This window comes from Excalfactoria chinensis, unplaced genomic scaffold (genome assembly GCF_039878825.1).
Source record: "Excalfactoria chinensis isolate bCotChi1 unplaced genomic scaffold, bCotChi1.hap2 Scaffold_85, whole genome shotgun sequence".
Lineage (NCBI taxonomy): Eukaryota > Metazoa > Chordata > Aves > Galliformes > Phasianidae > Excalfactoria > Excalfactoria chinensis.
This window is the reverse complement of record NW_027315717.1, coordinates 1,296,403-1,313,595: the sequence shown is the minus strand read 5'-3', so window position 1 is coordinate 1,313,595 and position 17,193 is coordinate 1,296,403. Positions and strand designations below refer to the sequence as shown.

The window sequence follows — 17,193 nt, the reverse complement described above, 5'->3', positions numbered from 1 at the left end:
CACACTAACATGTAGAATTGTTACATCTTTCAAAGCCAAGCTCATGCATATTCAACAAATGTCAGCTGCATGCCCCGCATTTGCTCCAAGCTCTGGAAAGATTGCGCTGTCACTCCACCCCTCATAATGAGCTCTGCAGTCACTCCTGCTACAGGTCCTGTAGCTGTTCCAAGTATTGCAATAAAAAAATGAAACAACTCCCTCCCAAGGGAGGTGCACTGTACCAGGAGGTACAACCCTGTGGTCACTCCAACCCCTTCAAAGAGCCCAGTGGCTGCTCGAACTTCAGTCACAGCTCCTGTGGTGGTTCCAGCTCTGGCAATGAGCTCTGCAGTTGCTCCAGCTCCTGTAACAGCCCAACAGCCACTTCAGCTCCTACAGTGAACCCTGTGACTGTTAAAACCCCTGCAACAAGTCCTGGACTTGCAAATAAGCATAGGGAGTAATGTTTGCAACTGCATATATTACATATATGTGAAAATATGCTGTATATAAACATGTGTATATATATATGTGTGTATAGATACATATATGTTATAAATATTATCTTTTTTTCTTTTTCTCTGTCTTAGTAAATAGCTTTCATCCAACAAATTCTACACCTCTGTACTGTTATGAGTCCCTTAAATATCTCCTTGGGACTCTTGAATCTGACCCAGTCACTCAGTGAAAAGCATCAGAAGATCTCAAGGTCTCAGGGAGCAGCTCCTGAGGTATATTCCTTACACCAGCTTTGGAAGAGACCTCCAGTTCTGTGCTCCTGCTCTGAGGGTGCCTTCTCGTTATGGCAGTGCCAGCAAGGAGGCCAGAACTGACACAGCCGTTTGTATTGCCGGCTCAGAGCACTGTGGCAGGGAAAGAGTGCAGGAATGAAAAGAGAATGTTCTGCTGCCATCCGTAGCTGTAGCTCCCCCAAATCCAGATAAGGTAGGAAGAGAGAAGAGCTAAGGAAAAGTCTTCTTTAAAAGCTTTTCATTTATCTCTCAGCCTATTCAGGGAATCTGGTTCAATGTTTACACGAGCTCATGGAGTGAGAATACGAAAAGCAGGTAGGAAAGAAGTGAAATAATTTGCAACATTTTTCTGCAGATTGCTGTATCATATGCAATCAAATAATCAAATATGCATGAAACATAAAGAACCATTAATGGGAATCGTGAGAGGAAGATGTGCACATTATGGAATCTGGAATAGTGCGGACTGTAACACCTCTCTGAGAGAGTGCTTGATCTCCCTGTTCCTCATGCTGTAGATAATAGGGTTCAGTGTTGGAGGAACCACTGAGTACAGAAGTGCCACCATCAGGTCCATGGATGGGGAAGAGAGTGAGAGTGGCTTCAGGTTGGCAAAAGCACCAGTGCTGACAAATAGAGAGACCACGGCCAGGTGAGGGAGGCACGTGGAGAAGGCTTTGTGCCGTCCCTGCTCAGAGGGCATCCTCAGCACAGCAAGGAAGATCTGCACATAAGACACAACTATGAAAACAAAGCAGCCAAAGACCAAACTGGCACTAAAAATGAGAAGCACAACTTCCCTGAGATTTGATTCTGAGCAGGAGAGCTTGAGGATCTGGGGGATTTCACAGAAAAACTGGTTGACAACATTGCCTTGGCAGAGAGGCAATGAAAACGTACTGGCAGTGTGCAGCAAGGAATAGAGAAGCATACTACTCCAGGCAGCTGCTGCCATGGTGGCACAAGCTCTGCTGTCCATCAAGGTCCCGTAGTGCAGGGGCTTGCAGATGGCAACGTAGCGGTCATAGGACATGATGGTGAGAAGGGAAAACTCTGCTGAGAGGAAGAAGACAAAGAAAAAAATCTGTGCAGCACATCCTGCATAGGAGATGGCCCTGGTGTCCCAGAGGGCGTTGGCCATGGCTTTGGGGAGAGTGGTGGAGATGCAGCCCAGGTCGAGGAGGGCCAGGTTGAGCAGGAAGAAGTACATGGGGGTGTGCAGGCGGCGGTCGCAGGCTACGGCTGTGCTGATGAGGCCGTTGCCCAGGAGGGCAGCCAGGTAGATGCCCAGCAAGAGCCAGAAGTGCAGGAGCTGCAGCTGCCGCGTGTCTGCCAACGGCAGCAGGAGGAACTCGCTGATGGAGCTGCTGTTGGGCATCTGCTGTTCCTGGGCTTGGAGTCCTGCTTAGAGTGCAGAAGATAATGACAAGTCCAGTCCATTCTCAGAGACACTCCTTCTACTATACTATAAATTTTTCTTTTATCTTTGGAAAAGTGATCATTTAACTCCAGAACTTGAGTATTTTTTTCATGAGCTTCACCATCCCTTAAGGAGTTGAAGATTAGGAAGATGTTACTTTCTTCTCATTTCCTAATCGTATCCCAGCCTCCTGGATATTTTCCTCTTTACTGCAGCTATTCTTTCTGACCACAGCCCCAGCACCTGTGCACTTCAGTTTGTCTTAAAGAAATCTGCCAGTTTGCAGGAGAAATCAACTATTACTGTCTGCAGAAAACAACAATAAGTTAAACTGATAGTTTTCTTTTAGTAAGGAGAGGCTGAAAGCACAACCTGTGTGACATTTCACCTTGTTCTCTGCCTGATCAGAGAACAACTTACAGATGAACAAAATATTTCTGAGTTTCAGAACTGTTTTTAAATTAGACATCCCCTTTTAGATTTCTGCCCCCTTTTCTTTCTGCCTTCCCTCATAATAGGAAATGAAAAATCCCTGCCTTGGCTCTCCTCTTCCCTAGGGCCCTAGGAAACATCCTGTTGTGCAGTGGAGCTGTGATCCCCCTGCCCCAGGCAGCAGCTGTGGCAGCACAAGCCCTGCCGGGGGGCTTCTTCCCCCCACACGTCTCCCCGCAGCACCCTGGGCAGCTCCCCGGGCAGGCTGAGTGCTGAGCCTGGCAGGCGACAGAGTCCCATAGCCGGCACACAGCCCCTGGGGCACAGCAGGGACCCTGCTCTGCAGGACAGCCCTAGGCACCCGCCTGCAGCCCCACATGCACAGCCTGCAGCCGTGCTGGGACACGCAGCCCTCAGGGCTGTGCTCTGATGCTTCAGCACAGAAGCCCTCAGCTGGAGCAGAAATCCTTTTCCACAAGAAAGAATCATGCAGTGCCTGCAGCCAGATCTGCTATGGGATGTCCCAGATTTAGTTAACCCTCTATGAATAGCAGCTATATGGCCTGAAGTGAGACTCACCGTGCCATTGCCTGTGAGCAATTCTCCTGCAGCGTGCTCTCAGCCTGCTCACACCTCACACATCCTGGAAGCTCTCTCGCCTTTCTCTCCTCTCCTTCCTTTACCTGCAGGCTGTGCTGTGCACAAGAGATGATCCTGGGCACAGCTGTCTCTCTGCAGCTTTGCCTTCTTTTATGATCTCCCTGAGTCCCAGGAGCCCAGCCCAGCTCAGCACACCAGAGGATTTGAGTTTCTCTTCCTCACTGCTTCCTCTGGGGCTCCAAGGCTCCCTGATCCTGATAGACAGCAGGGTCATCTCTGGAAAAGGCATTTGGATGTCAGTTAATTTTTCTGAACAGTTGGCACAGACTGATTCCAGAAGCATGGATTGGAGTTGCAGAATCAAAATCTATAACCTGGAGTTAAGTTATCAAGCAGGAATGCATGTATTCGGTGCAGGGTGAAAAGGGATCACTCCTATCTTGCACGACAGCAAGCAGAAGTGTTACATATTTAAAAGTCAAGCCAATACGTATTCAACATATTTCCTGGAACTCATCTACATATTCATTATTTTCCAGGTACTCATTTACATTCTGCCCCTCTGTCCAGCATTTGAGCTGTTTGTAGCTGGGTTCTTCCTGCAGTGCTCATGGGGATGAAATCAGACATCTTCCTTGCAAAGGCTCAAAGTCTTCCTCTCTCTGTCCTTTTTACCCCATCATGTTTGATAGAAGTAGTCTGCTTCTGGCCGCCTTCTTTCGTTTAGTGTGCAGGATGCTCTTTCTTTATCGTAACCACTCAACCTAGTTCATTGTGGGCCCACATACCTAACTTCTAACTTTGAGTTTAACTCTTTGACTATATCAGGCTGTTTTAACAGATCATTTTTGCCTAGCAGAAGTGCAAATGCCTGACCTGGAAAGCTCTGCTCCTGGCCCTTAATAATTAAGACACACAGACGAGGACAGGGACTCTCTGACTTCCCCTTGGTAGGTCTGTCATTCAGCTGGGCAGACAATGTAGGTGTCTCATCTCCAGATGTAAAACCCTGGGGTTGAAAGGAGATTCACTTCCCCACGGACTCATGGGAGATGGGACTAATCATGGCTCAAAGTAGATGAGCAGGAGTTGCCTGCATGCGTGAGCCTCTGGTCTGAATCCTTGGCCTTTCTTAAGATGGAAGTTACTTGCTCAAAAACAGACATTCGATGAGCACAAGGTGCCTGTGGTGCTCATAGATGTGCACAGCAGTGCCTGCAAGCTGTAGTAGACAACATCTGGGAAAGCCACCTCCTTCCTGAGCATCAGCTGGGGGCCAGATGAGGCATGGGAGTATTCTTGGCCATCCTAAATGACATCAGATGTTCGATTAATGGGCACCTGAGAGTGCAGCGTATATTCAGCTGACCAAATGGATGAGCTCATGAGAAGAAGAGACAGATCTTTCTCTGTTTCCCATCTATTGCAAATCCCAGAGCTTCAGGCATTCTACTGCTGTGACACACCTACATTCTCTCAGTGATGACACCTTCATTTGTCCTGGGCTCTCATTGGAATGGAAGATATCTGGGGTCTCCAGCACACCCCCAGTCAGCTGGCAAATGCAGCTGAGGACCTACATGAAAGCCATGCCCTGATAGTGTCAGTGCTTGATGAACAACTGTGAGCCCCACAAGGGGTCTCATACCTCTGTGCCATCTTCTGAACACCAGTACCATGGTGTAGATGCAAGGCCCAGCCATTCTAAATCAAATCCTACTTCTGGAATGGGATCACAGAATCAGAGAATCACCGAATGAGCCAGGTTGGAAGGAACCTCAAGGATCATGAAGATCCAACCCCCCTGCCTGGCAGGGACACCAAACTTCCACACTTAACAGATCATGTTGCCCAGGGCCCCATCCAACCTGGCCTTGAACACCTCCAGGAACGGGGCATCCACAACCTCCCTGGGCACCCAGTGCCACGACCTCACCACTCTCCTAGTAAAGAACTTCCCCCCAACATCCAACCTAAATCTTCCCTCTTTCAACTTGGATCCATTTCCCCTAGTCCTGTTATTATTGGCCCTTTCAAAGAGTTTACTCCCCTCCTGATTATGGGTTCCCTTCTCGTAGTGAAAGCCTGCAATGAGGTCACCCCTCAGCCTTCTTTTCTCCGAGCTGAACAAGCCCAGCTCCCTCAGCCTGTCTTCATAAGGGAGATGCTCCAGCCCCCTGATCATCTTCGTGGCCCTCCTCTGGACCCTTGCCAAAATCTCCATGTCTTTCTTGTACTGAAGGCTCCATACCTCACTGGACACAGTACTCCAGATGGGGCCTCACAAGAGCCAAGTAGAGAGGGACAATCACCTCACTATCCCTGCTGACCACCCCTCTCTTGATGGAGCCCAGGATCCCATTTGCCTTCCGAGCTGCCAGAGCGCACTGCTGGCTCATGTAAAGTTTCTCATCCATCAGTGCCCCCAGGTCCTTCTCTGCCGAGTTGCTCTCACGGATCACTCCTCCCAGCCTGTACAGGTGCCTGGGGTTCTTCCGGCCCAAGTGCAAAACCTTGCACTTTGTTGTGTTGAACCTCATTAGGTTCACCTGAGCCCAGCTTTCCAGTCTGTTGAGGTCTCTCTGGATGGCATCCTTTCCTTCCATCGTATCAACTGTGCCACTCAGCTTGGTGTCGTCAGCAAACTTGCTGAGGGTGCACTCAATTCCCTCATCGATGTCATTAACAAAGATGTTAAAGAGCACCGGTCCCAAGACAGACCCTTGGGGGACACCGCTCGTTACCGGCCTCCACCTGGACATAGAGCCATTGACCACCACCCTCTGTCTACAGCCTTTCAACCAATTGCTCATCCATCGAGTTGTCCACCCATCAAATCCACTTCCCTCCAATTTGGAGATGAGGATGTGATGGGGGACCATGTCAAAGGCCTTAGTCAAGTGCAGGTAAATGACATCGGTCGCCTTCCCTTCGTCCACCATTGCCGTCTCTCCATCATAAAAGGCCACAAGATTAGTTAAGCACGACCTTCCCCTGGTGAAGCTGTGCTGGCTGTCTCGGATCACATTCTCATTCTTTATGTGATTGAAGATGTGGGATGTGAGAAGGGCCCAATCTGAACAAGCAGTCCATCCCAGTGAAACGCTGAACTTGAGATCTCTCAGTTCCAGTAATTTCCTTAGCACATCCTCCCATAGTTTGATGTCCTTTCTGCTGTGCGTTGCACAGAATTGCACCCAGTGCTCCAGGTGAGGCTGTAGCAATGCAGAGCAGAGAGGGATGATCCTTTCCATCACCCAGATGGCAATACCTTGCTTGATGAACTCCTGCGGTCCTTTGGCCTTCCTGGCTGCCTGGGCACACTGCTGACTCACATTCAATTTATGCTGATCAGGTCCCCCAATCCTTTTCAGTCAGACCGCTCTCCAGTGTCCCATATCCAGTCAGTGTGTATGTCCAGGGTTGTCCCTACCCAGGTGCACAATCAGGCACTTGTTCTTGTTATGCTTTATGCACGTGATGCTTAGTAAAAACTGGTACCCACTTCTCTGACCCAGTTCTCCACATTTCTCTGCAAGTCCTCTCAACACTCAGTGGAAGCAACCGCACCTCCTCATCTGGTCTCATCAGCAAACTTGCTCGGAACATCTTCTAGTCCTACATGGGTCATCCACAGAAATGTGAAAGAGAAGTGGCTCTAAGATGGAGTCCTGGGGATCCCTGATAGTGACCATCTACTAACCTGATGGAACCCACTAACTATAATCCTTTCGACCTGACCTAATAGCCAACTGCTCACCCACCACGTTCTGTTTCTGTCTAGCCATAGGCAGGACACTGTGCCCAGAAGGGTGCTGTGAGAAACAGTATCAGAAGTTTTACTGAAATATTCAGCAATAACATCAACTGGCTTCCCTTGGTCAACTAAATGGATAACCTTGTCATAAAAGGACCTTATGTTAACCAGGACCTTTCCCTTGGGAACTTGTGTTTGCTGCGACCAATGACCGAATTGTCCTTCAGCTGTTGAAACAGAGTAGGAAATCCCTGAGATAGACACTGTCTTCTACAGAATCAGCTCGTCAGGAACAGACGGGCTGCGGCAGTGGTACTGTGCGAAGGCAGAGCCGGGCAACCCTAAGCCAGCTGCCAACTGCCGCTCCCGTGCGCTGAGTCTCAGCCAACCGGAGCCAGCGACGCTGACTCTGACCAGTGAGAGTCCAGGGCCAGGCTGTTGCCATGAGGCTCGGGGTCCAGGAGCGGTGGGAATTTACAGCCGTTCTGAGCCCCGTTGTGTGGGGTTGTGGGCAGGGGAGTAGTGGGCACAACGGGGTCCCGGGTCAGTGGGTCTGGTACAGCCTGTGTGCCAACATTCGGCAGGGGTGAAGCGGCTTCTTCCAAAGCCTGGACGCCCGTGTGCACATTGGGAGCTCGAAATGGATTCCGAGGAGCCTGAGTGGTACGGCCCAGCCGGCAGGCTGCAGTGCGGCCAGGTGAGACTCAGACCTGACAGGCCTCTCCCCCCGACCCTGTGGGTTCCTACAGCAGATCTTCTGCCTGGAGGGATCACATCCATACAGCACGGCAGGCTTCGTCTGGTTAGTAGGCGAGGACGGCAAAACTCGCAGGCTGTGGCCCCGAGACAGGCAGAGGAAGTCCTGGTGCTGGTGACACCATGCGGGCTGCTGGAATCTGTGTGCTGTCACACTGCATTTCCATGACGACAGCGGGCTTGACCCAAGGGAAGCTTTGCTGCCATGCTTGGTACCGGATAGAGCATGTTGCATGGGGGCTGGGCAGACAGACTTGGCAAAGAGGCCTGTGGTACATCACCATGGACAGCACAAGTCCTTTTGTGCCTCCTTGAACCCTGGCCAGGCTTTGGGGAGAAAGCCAAGAGGAGAAAGAGGGCATCACGTGTTCCCCCACACTGCTACGAAGATCAGTTTATTCATTGGTGTAAAGGCTGGACCTGCTTGCAGTGGCTCTGGACGCTTCACCCTTGGGAGGGATGCATTGCCGAACAAGTTCCCAATGGCTGGGAGAGGTTCTCCAGATCCTCACTGCAAACAGGGCTCCCCAGTGACTGTTGATCTGGGCGGTGAGAAAGTATTGGGTCAGCTGGTGATGTATCTTAATCACTGAGCTCACGTAGCAATGATTAGGCCCACTGCCTCACTTATTTCCTTTACTGCTAAGCTTATTTTTTGGCTAGAGACAATGCTTTATTTGTTGTATAATTTTGTAGTGGGCAGTAAAAGAAGCCTATCCCTTCCGTTGGTGTCTTTGTCCTTCCTGTTGACCCCCTGGACTGGCACAACAGTATTAGCATGTGATGGGCACATAACTTGGACATCAGGAAAACATGACTTGTAAGACTCCCACTCCCTCCCCTCAGTCTCCCATCTGCATTCTCCAGGATTCTCCTGACCTGCTCATGTCAGTCATCTCATTAGAGGCAGTTTTCCACCTACCAGCCTAGGCTGCAGAATGGCTCCTGTTGAACCTGGGTAACATTTATTAGACCTTTGTGCAGGATTCCTCTACCACAGACCATCCTGGAGGCAGTGACCACTTCTGTGTACAAAATGGAAGAAGCCCAGAAGGAAGCTTGGAAGCTTCTGACATGATAACCCATCTCCAAAACCTTGTTCTGTTCAGGGTCTCACAGATAATGAAGAAGAGGTCACCTGATAACTAAAGTGCAACCCAGCAGTTGCTGCTGGCCTCCCAGTGGTACTGACAGATGTGAGCCCAAAAGCACAGACCCCAGCCAGGAGCCCAGGGATGACCCGTCAGCTGTTGCAGGCTGAAGGCACTACTCAGTTTGATGAACAGCCGTGTGCTTCCTGCTGGACTGTGGATTTCTGAGAACATTCAACCCAGACAGCTCCAGAAATGTCTCACAAGAAGGACAGACAGAGTCACTGCATGTCCTTTATTCTGCTAAGGTTCACAGAGAGCTCAGGGATATGACTTAGCAGAGGGTTGTTATTATTAAAGTACTATGGTTAGGCTGTGGTTGGACTTGATGATCTTCAAGGTCTTTTACAACCCGGATAATTCTATGATTCTATGTTTATGTACAGTGTGTCTGGGCAACACTACAAAGGTACAAGCTGAATAGGAAATGATTTGAGTAATAATGTCTTAATGAAAAACATTACAGTATTAATAAAAAAAATATAAATAAAAAAAAGAAGAAATAAATCACACAGATAAAATGGCACAGAACAAACAATAAAAGAGACTTCGATTCAGTATAAAAGCTGCATTAAAAGTCATGAATTCGAAAAGATCGGCCATTCACTGCTATTGAAACACATTTGGTCATCACTTTCCTCACAGCATCTTTGACCTCCCTGTTCCTCATGCTATAGATAATAGGGTTCACTGTTGGAGGAACCACTGCATACAGAAGTGCCACCATCAGGTCCATGGATGGAGAAGAGACTGAGAGGGGCTTCAGGTAGGCAAAAATGCCAGTGCTGACAAACAGGGAGACCACAGCCAGGTGAGGGAGGCACGTGGAGAAGGCTTTGTGCCGTCCCTGCTCAGAGGGCATCCTCAGCACGGCCTGGAAGATCTGCACATAGGACACAACTATGAGAACGAAGCACCCAAAGACTAAACTGACACTAAAAATGAGAAGCACAACTTCCCTGAGATTTGATTCTGAGCAGGAGAGTTTGAGGATCTGGGGGACTTCACAGAAAAACTGGTTGACAACATTGCCTTGGCAGAGAGGCAGTGAAAACGTACTGGCAGTGTGCAGCAGGGAATTGAGAAGCCCAGCGCCCCAGGCAGCTGCTGCCATGGTGGCACAAGCTCTGCTGTCCATCAAGGTCCCGTAGTGCAGGGGCTTGCAGATGGCAACGTAGCGGTCATAGGACATGATGGTGAGAAGGGAACACTCTGCTGAGGCGAATAAGAGAAGGAAAAATATCTGTGCAGCACATCCTGCGTAGGAGATGGCCCTGGTGTCCCAGAGGGTGTTGGCCATGGCTTTGGGGAGGGTGGTGGAGATGCAGCCCAGGTCGAGGAGGGCCAGGTTGAGCAGGAAGAAGTACATGGGGGTGTGCAGGCGCTGGTCGCAGGCTACGGCTGTGCTGATGAGGCCGTTGCCCAGGAGGGCAGCCAGGTAGATGCCCAGCAAGAGCCAGAAGTGCAGGAGCTGCAGCTGCCGCGTGTCTGCCAACGGCAGCAGGAGGAACTCGCTGATGGAACTGCTGTTGGGCATCTGCTGATCCTGGGCTTGGAGACCTGCTCAGAGCACAGAAGATAATGACCAGTACAGATTATTCTCAGAAACTCTGCTCCTGCTATACTATAAAACTTCTCCTTTTCTCTTTGGTAAAATTTCATTTAACTCCAGCTTCAACCGTCTCTTTAGGAGTGGAAGACTAGGCAGTTCTTAATGTCTTCTCATATTCTTATCATATCCCAGCCTCCTGGATATTTTCCTCTCTATTCCAGCAGCTCCTCATGACCCCAGCCCCAGCCTCTGTGTAATTTAGTTTTTCTTAGAGAAATCAGCCTGTTTTCAGGACAAGTGTAGTATAAATGTCTGCAGAAAACAGTGATAACTTTTATCTTTTTAGGAAGGAGAGGCTAAATGCACATTCTGTGCATTCTGTGTGACTGTTCACAAAACAACCAAAGGATTGAAGAAATATTCGGGAGTCTCAGAGCTGTGCTCAAAATTGACAGCCCCTCTTAGATTTCTGCAAACAATCCTTTTTGCCTTCCAGCAGAACAGGAAATGGAAAATCCCTGCCTTGGCTCTCTCCTCTTGCAAAGTACCCTCAAAAACATCCTGCTGTGCAGTGGAGCTGTGATCCCCCTGCCCCAGGCAGCAGCTGTGGCAGCACAAGCCCATCTACCGGGGGGCTCCTTCCCCCCACACGTCTCCCCGCAGCGCCCTGGGCAGCTCCCCGGGCAGGCTGAGTGCTGAGCCTGGCAGGCGGCAGAGTCCCATAGCCGGCACACAGCCCCTGGGGCACAGCAGGGACCCTGCTCTGCAGGACAGCCCTGGGCACCTGCCTGCAGCCCCATATGCACAGCCTGCAGCCGTGCTGGGACATGCAACCCTCAGGGCTGTGCTCTGACGCTGCAGCACGGAAGCCCTCAGCTGGAGCAGAAGGCTTTTTCCGCAATAAACAAACATGCAGTGCCTGCATCCAGATCTGCTATGGGATGTCCCAGATTAAGTTAACCCTCTATGAAATGCAGCTGCACCGTCTGCAGTGAAACTTACCTTGTCATGGTCTGTCAGCAATGCTCCTGCAGTGAGCTCACAGCCTGCTCACACCGTACACATCCTGCATGCTCTCTCCCCTTTCTCTCCTCTCCTTCCTTTACCTGCAGGCTGTGCTGTGCACTAGAGCTGCTCCTGGGCACAGCTGTCTCTCTGCAGCCCTGCCCATTTTTAAGAGCTCCCTGTGTCCCAGGAGCCCGGCCCAGCTCAGCAGAAGAATATGTCATGTTTATCCTTCCCACTTGTCTCCCCTGAGATGTCCCTGGATCCTCATGGCAAACAGCTCCTGAAAGACAACAGCATCATGACAGTACATTAAAATCTGTTGAATTTAACACCGGATTTCTAGTGGTCAGTGACTAGTTCCAGACATGTGGTGAGTCCTCCCAGAGAGTGTTTGCTGAAACTAAAAGGGCACCCAGAGAAGGACACAATATCATTGAATCATAGAATCACCATGGTTTCAAAAGACCTTAAAGAGCATCCAGTCCAACTGTTCACTTGCCACCAATAGCTCCCACTAATCCATGTCCCTCAACACAACATCCAGTCATTCCTTGAACACCTCCAGGGCTGGTGACACCACCAACACCCTGAGCAGTCCATCCCAGGTCCCAAAGTGCAGGACATGGCATTTGGCCTAGTGAACCTCATCCTATTGGCTTCAGCCCAGTTCTCCAGCCTGTCCAGATCCCTCCGTAGGGCCTTGCTATCCCAGGACAGATCCACACTCCCAGGCAATTTGGTGTAATCCACAAACCTACATAGGATGCCCCCAATGCCCTCATCCCTGACATCAATAAAGATAGTGAAGAGGACAGGCCCCAGCACCAGACCCTTGGGGAACACCAGGGAGGCGCACAGGTAGGTGTCCATCTTGAGTATCTCCAGAAACGGAGGCTCCGCAACCCCCTTGAGCAGCCTGTTCCAGTGCTCAGCCACCCTCACCATTAAGAACTTCTTGCACACATTTTTGCGGAACTTCCTACGCTCCAGTTTCTGTCCATTACCCCTTGTCCTGACTTCACACACTGCTGAAAAGAGCCTGGTCTTGTCACTTTGACCACACACCTCAGATATTTATAGACCTGGATCACGTCCCCTCTCAGTCTTCTTTTCTCAAGGCTAAACAGACCCAGCTCACTTAGCCTTTCTTTATAGGGGAGATGCTTCCGACCTTTCACCATATTTGTGGACCTCTGCTGGACTCTTTCCAAGAGATCCCTGTCTTTTTTTGTACTGGAGAGCCCAGAACTGGACACAGTATTCCAGATGAGGCCTGACCAGGGCAGTTTAGAGGCAAAGGATCAACTCCCTCAACCTGCTGGCCATGCTCTTTTTCATACACCCCAGAATGTCATTGGACTTTTTGGCCACGAGGGCACACTGCTGGCTCATGGCCAACCTGTTGTCCATCAGGATACCCAGGTCCCTCTCTGCAAAGATCCTCTCTAGCAGCTCATCCCCCAACCTGTCCTGGTGCATGCAATTATTTCTTCCTAGGTGCAAGACTCTACACTTGCTTTTGTTAAACCTCATCTGGTTTCTTACCGCCCGGCTCTCCAGCCTGTCCAGGTCTCGCTGAATGGCAGCACAGCCTTCAGGCATGTCAGCCAATCCTCACAACTACGTATCATCAGTAAACTTGCTGAGGGTGGCCACTACCCCCTTGTCAAGGTCACTGATAAAGATGTTGAACAAGACCGGACTCCAACCCCTGGTATACTACCGAGGAGCTACTTACATGACTCCAACTGTACTCTACACTGCCAACAACGATCCTCTGTGCTCTGCAAGTCAGACAGTTCTCAGCCCACCTCACTGTTCCCTCATCTTTCCCACTCTTCCTTATCTTTGTTATGAGGATATCGTGGGAGACAATATCAAATGGCTTGCTGAAATCAAGATAGACGACATCTACTGCTCTCCCCCCCATCCACCCATCTGGTGACAATGTCATAGAAGGCTGTCATTTTGGTTGATCATGACCTCTCCTTTGTGGACCCATGCTGACTACTCCTGACAACCTCCTTTTCATCCAGCTGTCGGGAAATGGCTTCCAGCACAAGCTGTTCCATCACATTTCCAGGGACACAGCTGAGGCTGCCTAGCCTGTAATTGCCCGGATCTTCCTTCTTGCCCTTTTTGCAGACCAGAGTGACATTGTCTGTCGTCCAGTCTTCAGGCACCTCCCCTATTCTTCAAGACCTCTCAAAGATGATCGTGAGTGGTGCAGAAATCACCGCTGCTAGCTCCCTCAGCATCCATGGATACACCCCGTAATGTCCCATGGCTTCATGAACATTGGTGTTGCCTAGGCGGTCATGGACCAGCTCTTCCCTGACTAACGGCACTTCTTCCCTTCCCTAGACCCTCATACTAATCAGCAGGGTCTGGGATTCCTGAGGGAGAGCTTTTTCACAAAAGACAGAAACAAAGAAGGACTTCAGTATCTACAGCTTCTCAGCACACTCCATTACCATAACACCACCCTCACTTAGTAGGGGACCCACAGTCTCCTTAATTTTTACTCTTAACATAGTCTAAAAAGCCTTTTTTATTATCCAATTTAGTAAGTGTCAACCCATTTATGTAATACGATGTACTGCCTGTGAGAAAGTGTGTGAGGTTGGTGGGCCAGTCAGTGCAGGTTCTGTGGCGAGATGTTTGTAACTGAACAATACAGACTGTTAATGGAAAGATAGATGGTATTAAGGGTGTTGATGGGAAGAACTGTATTGTTTGACAAACTGTTTTGAAGGTATAAGAAATTGCAGTTGTTGATGGCATATGGAAGTGTACTTGAGGGTATGTGGAAGTATAAATGAGGGTTTAAACAATGGAAGAGTTTACAGAGGAAAAAAGGCTTAAAGAGGAAGTGAGTTTATCTGCACTGACATGAGAGCAACCCCCTGCACCGCTCCTCTGTGAGCGGAGCAGAGCAAAGAAGAGACAGAGTCCCCATGTATCAGGTAGTGTTATTCTACTTCCACATGGATAAGCTCAAAACAGAAGAGGCGGAAATTCCTCTCTGCTCCATCTGTGGTATACTCCAGAGTTCAAGGCATTGCAAAGCTATGGCATGTCTATGTTCTTTCATGATGATTTCAATTGAAATGCTCTCATTTCAATTGCATCTAAATAAATCTAGGGTCATGCCAGTTGACAGGAAGCTGGCAAATGTTGTCTCATTGTAAGGAAGAGCAAGAAAGGCGACAGGGGCAATTATGGACCTGTCAGTCTCACTCCAGTGCCCGGTAAGATTATGGAGACAATGATGGTGGGAGTGATGGAAAATCAGCTGAAGGACAATTCTGTCATTGGTCACAGCCAACACAAGTTTCCAAGGGAAAAGTCCTGTTAAAATACAGGTCTCTTTATGACACGATTATCCATTTAGTTGACCAAAGGAAGCTAGTTGATGTTATCCTTGAGGATTTCAGTAAAGATTTTGATCCTATTTCTCACAGCACCCTTCTGGACAGAATGTCCTGCATACGGCTGGACAGAAACAGAAAGTGATGGGTGAGCAGTATGCCAATAGGTCAGGCCAAAAGGATTAGTCAGTGGGTTCCATCAGGCTGGTAGATGGTCACTGTCAGGGTTCCCCAGGGCTCCATTTTAGGGCCAGTTCTCTTCCATGCTTTTGTGGATGACTTGCATGGAGGACTAGAAGATGTTCTGAGCAAGTCTGCTAATGATACCAGGTTATGAGGTGCTGTTGCCTCCACTGAGGGTGAAGAGGACTTGCAGAGAGATGTGGACAAGTCAGAGAAGTGGGTACCAGCTGGTACTAAGCAGCAAGTGCATAAAGCAAAACAAGAACAAGTGCCTGATGCCCAGGAAGGTGGTGTTTATCTCATGGATTTCCCACACGGTTTACAAGCACTGGCACTCATCCAGGATCACCCTAGGCACGGTGGGCATCACACGGTGTCTGTGTGAGAGCAACTGCCTCCCTGCTGAAGGGCTGAGGACTCAGAGCAGGAACTCACATGCAGGCAACTCCTTGTGCACATCTGAGCTGAAGCAGAGGAATCCCAGCTCCTGTGGGTCTGTGTGGAGCTGAATCCCATTTCAGCCCCAGGGTTTCCATCTGGGGATGAGATGCCTGCACGGCCAGCACTGGATCACTGCCCTGCACAAGGAAGTCCAAACCTCCTTGTTCTTGTCTGGGTGCCCTTTGTGTTTCATCTAACACTCACTAGTAGGACTCCACATAAGTCTACAATCAGTCACTGACCACTGGACATCTGGTGGTTAACTGAGTGGATTTCAAAGCACAGTCATGATGCTGTTGTCTTTCAGGAGCTGTCGACCATGAGGACCCAGGGACATGTCAAGGGAGATGAGAGGGAAGGATAGAAAAGACATCATCTTCTGCTGAGCATGTCCGGGCTCCTGGGACACAGGGAACTTATAAAAGTGGGCAGAGCTTCAGAGAGACAGCTGTGTCCAGGAGCAACTCTTGTGCACAGCACAGCCTGCAGGTGACAGAGTGGAGAGAAACTGAAGAGAGCTTACAGGATGTGAACGGTGTGAGCAGGCTGTGAGCTCACAGCAGGAGCATTGCTCACAGATCACGACACAGTAAGTCTCACTGAAGGCCGTGCATCTGCTATTCTTAGAGGGTTATCTAAACTGGGATATTCCATAGCAGATCCGGTACTGCATGTTTCTTCACTGTAGAAAAAGACATCTGCTCCTTCTAAGGGCTTCTGTGCTGCAGCGTCAGAGCACAGCCCTGAGGGCTGCGTGTCCCAGTAAGGCTGCAGGCTGTGCATATGGGGCTGCAGGCGGGTGCCCAGGGCTGTCCTGCAGAGCAGGGTCCCTGCTGTGCCCCAGGGGCTGTGTGCCGGCTATGGGACTCTGCCGCCTGCCAGGCTCAGCACTCAGCCTGCCCGGGGAGCTGTCCAGGGTGCTGCGGGGAGACGTGTGGGGGGAAGGAGCCCCCCGGCAGGGCTTGTGCTGCCACAGCTGCTGCCTGGGGCAGGGGATCTCAGCTCCACTGCACAGCAGGATATTTTTAAGGGTACTTACAAGAAGAGAACCAAGGCAGAGATTTTCCCTTTACTGTTCTTAGGGAAGGAAATAGGATTTTAGGAAGATATCTTTAAAAGGGCTATCAAATTTGAGCAAAGCTCTGAGAATCCCCAGTATTTCTTTGGTACTTCGGTTCTTTACTAAACGGTCACACAGAACGTAGTTTCAGCCTCCTTTCCTAAAAGGATACAATCAGTTTCAGTTCTCGTGCTTTTCTGCAGACATTAATATTTTACTTATCCTACAAACAGGCTGATTTCTCTAAGACAAAGTAAAATGCACAGCAGCTGGGGCTGGGGTCTTGAAGAGCAGTATGATTAAAAATGAAAACAACCAGGAGGCTGAGATATGATTAGGAAATGAGAAGAATGTAAGAGCTCCCTAAGCTTCTACTCCTTAAGGGATAGTGAAGCTCATGAAAATAAATTCAAGATCTGGAGTTAAATGAACACTTTCCACAGGGGAAAGTCAAACGTTTATAGTATAGCAAGAGGATTTTCTCTGAGAATGGTCTCTACTGGTCATTATCTTCTGCACTCTGAGCAGGACTCCAAGCCCAGGAACAGCAGATGCCCAACAGCAGCTCCATCAGCGAGTTCCTTCTGCTGCCGTTGGCAGACACGCGGCAGCTGCAGCTCCTGCACTTCTGGCTCTTGCTGGGCATCTACCTGGCTGCCCTCCTGGGCAACGGCCTCATCAGCACAGCCGTAGCCTGCGACCGCCGCCTGCACACCCCCATGTACTTC

The 17,193-nt window shown here is 49.7% G+C and overlaps 2 protein-coding genes across 2 annotated transcripts; both read right to left on the bottom strand.

Moving 5' to 3' along the window:
* Nucleotides 1-1,176: 1,176 nt before the first annotated feature.
* Nucleotides 1,177-2,112, bottom strand: LOC140265407 (olfactory receptor 14J1-like). The gene has a single exon (XM_072361328.1). It carries the CDS (start codon nucleotides 2,110-2,112, stop codon nucleotides 1,177-1,179), a length of 936 nt encoding a protein of 311 aa, XP_072217429.1.
* A 7,309-nt stretch (nucleotides 2,113-9,421) lies between these two features.
* LOC140265406 (olfactory receptor 14J1-like) lies at nucleotides 9,422-10,387 on the bottom strand. The gene has a single exon (XM_072361327.1). The coding sequence runs from the start codon at nucleotides 10,385-10,387 to the stop codon at nucleotides 9,422-9,424; it is 966 nt and encodes a 321-aa protein (XP_072217428.1).
* Nucleotides 10,388-17,193: the final 6,806 nt, after the last annotated feature.

What these genes read in the sequence shown, in the direction of transcription:
- LOC140265407 (XM_072361328.1), bottom strand. Translation starts at nt 2,112, where the DNA reads ATGCCCAACAGCAGCTCCATCAGCGAGTTCCTCCTGCTGCCGTTGGCA.
- LOC140265406 (XM_072361327.1), bottom strand. Translation starts at nt 10,387, where the DNA reads ATGCCCAACAGCAGTTCCATCAGCGAGTTCCTCCTGCTGCCGTTGGCA.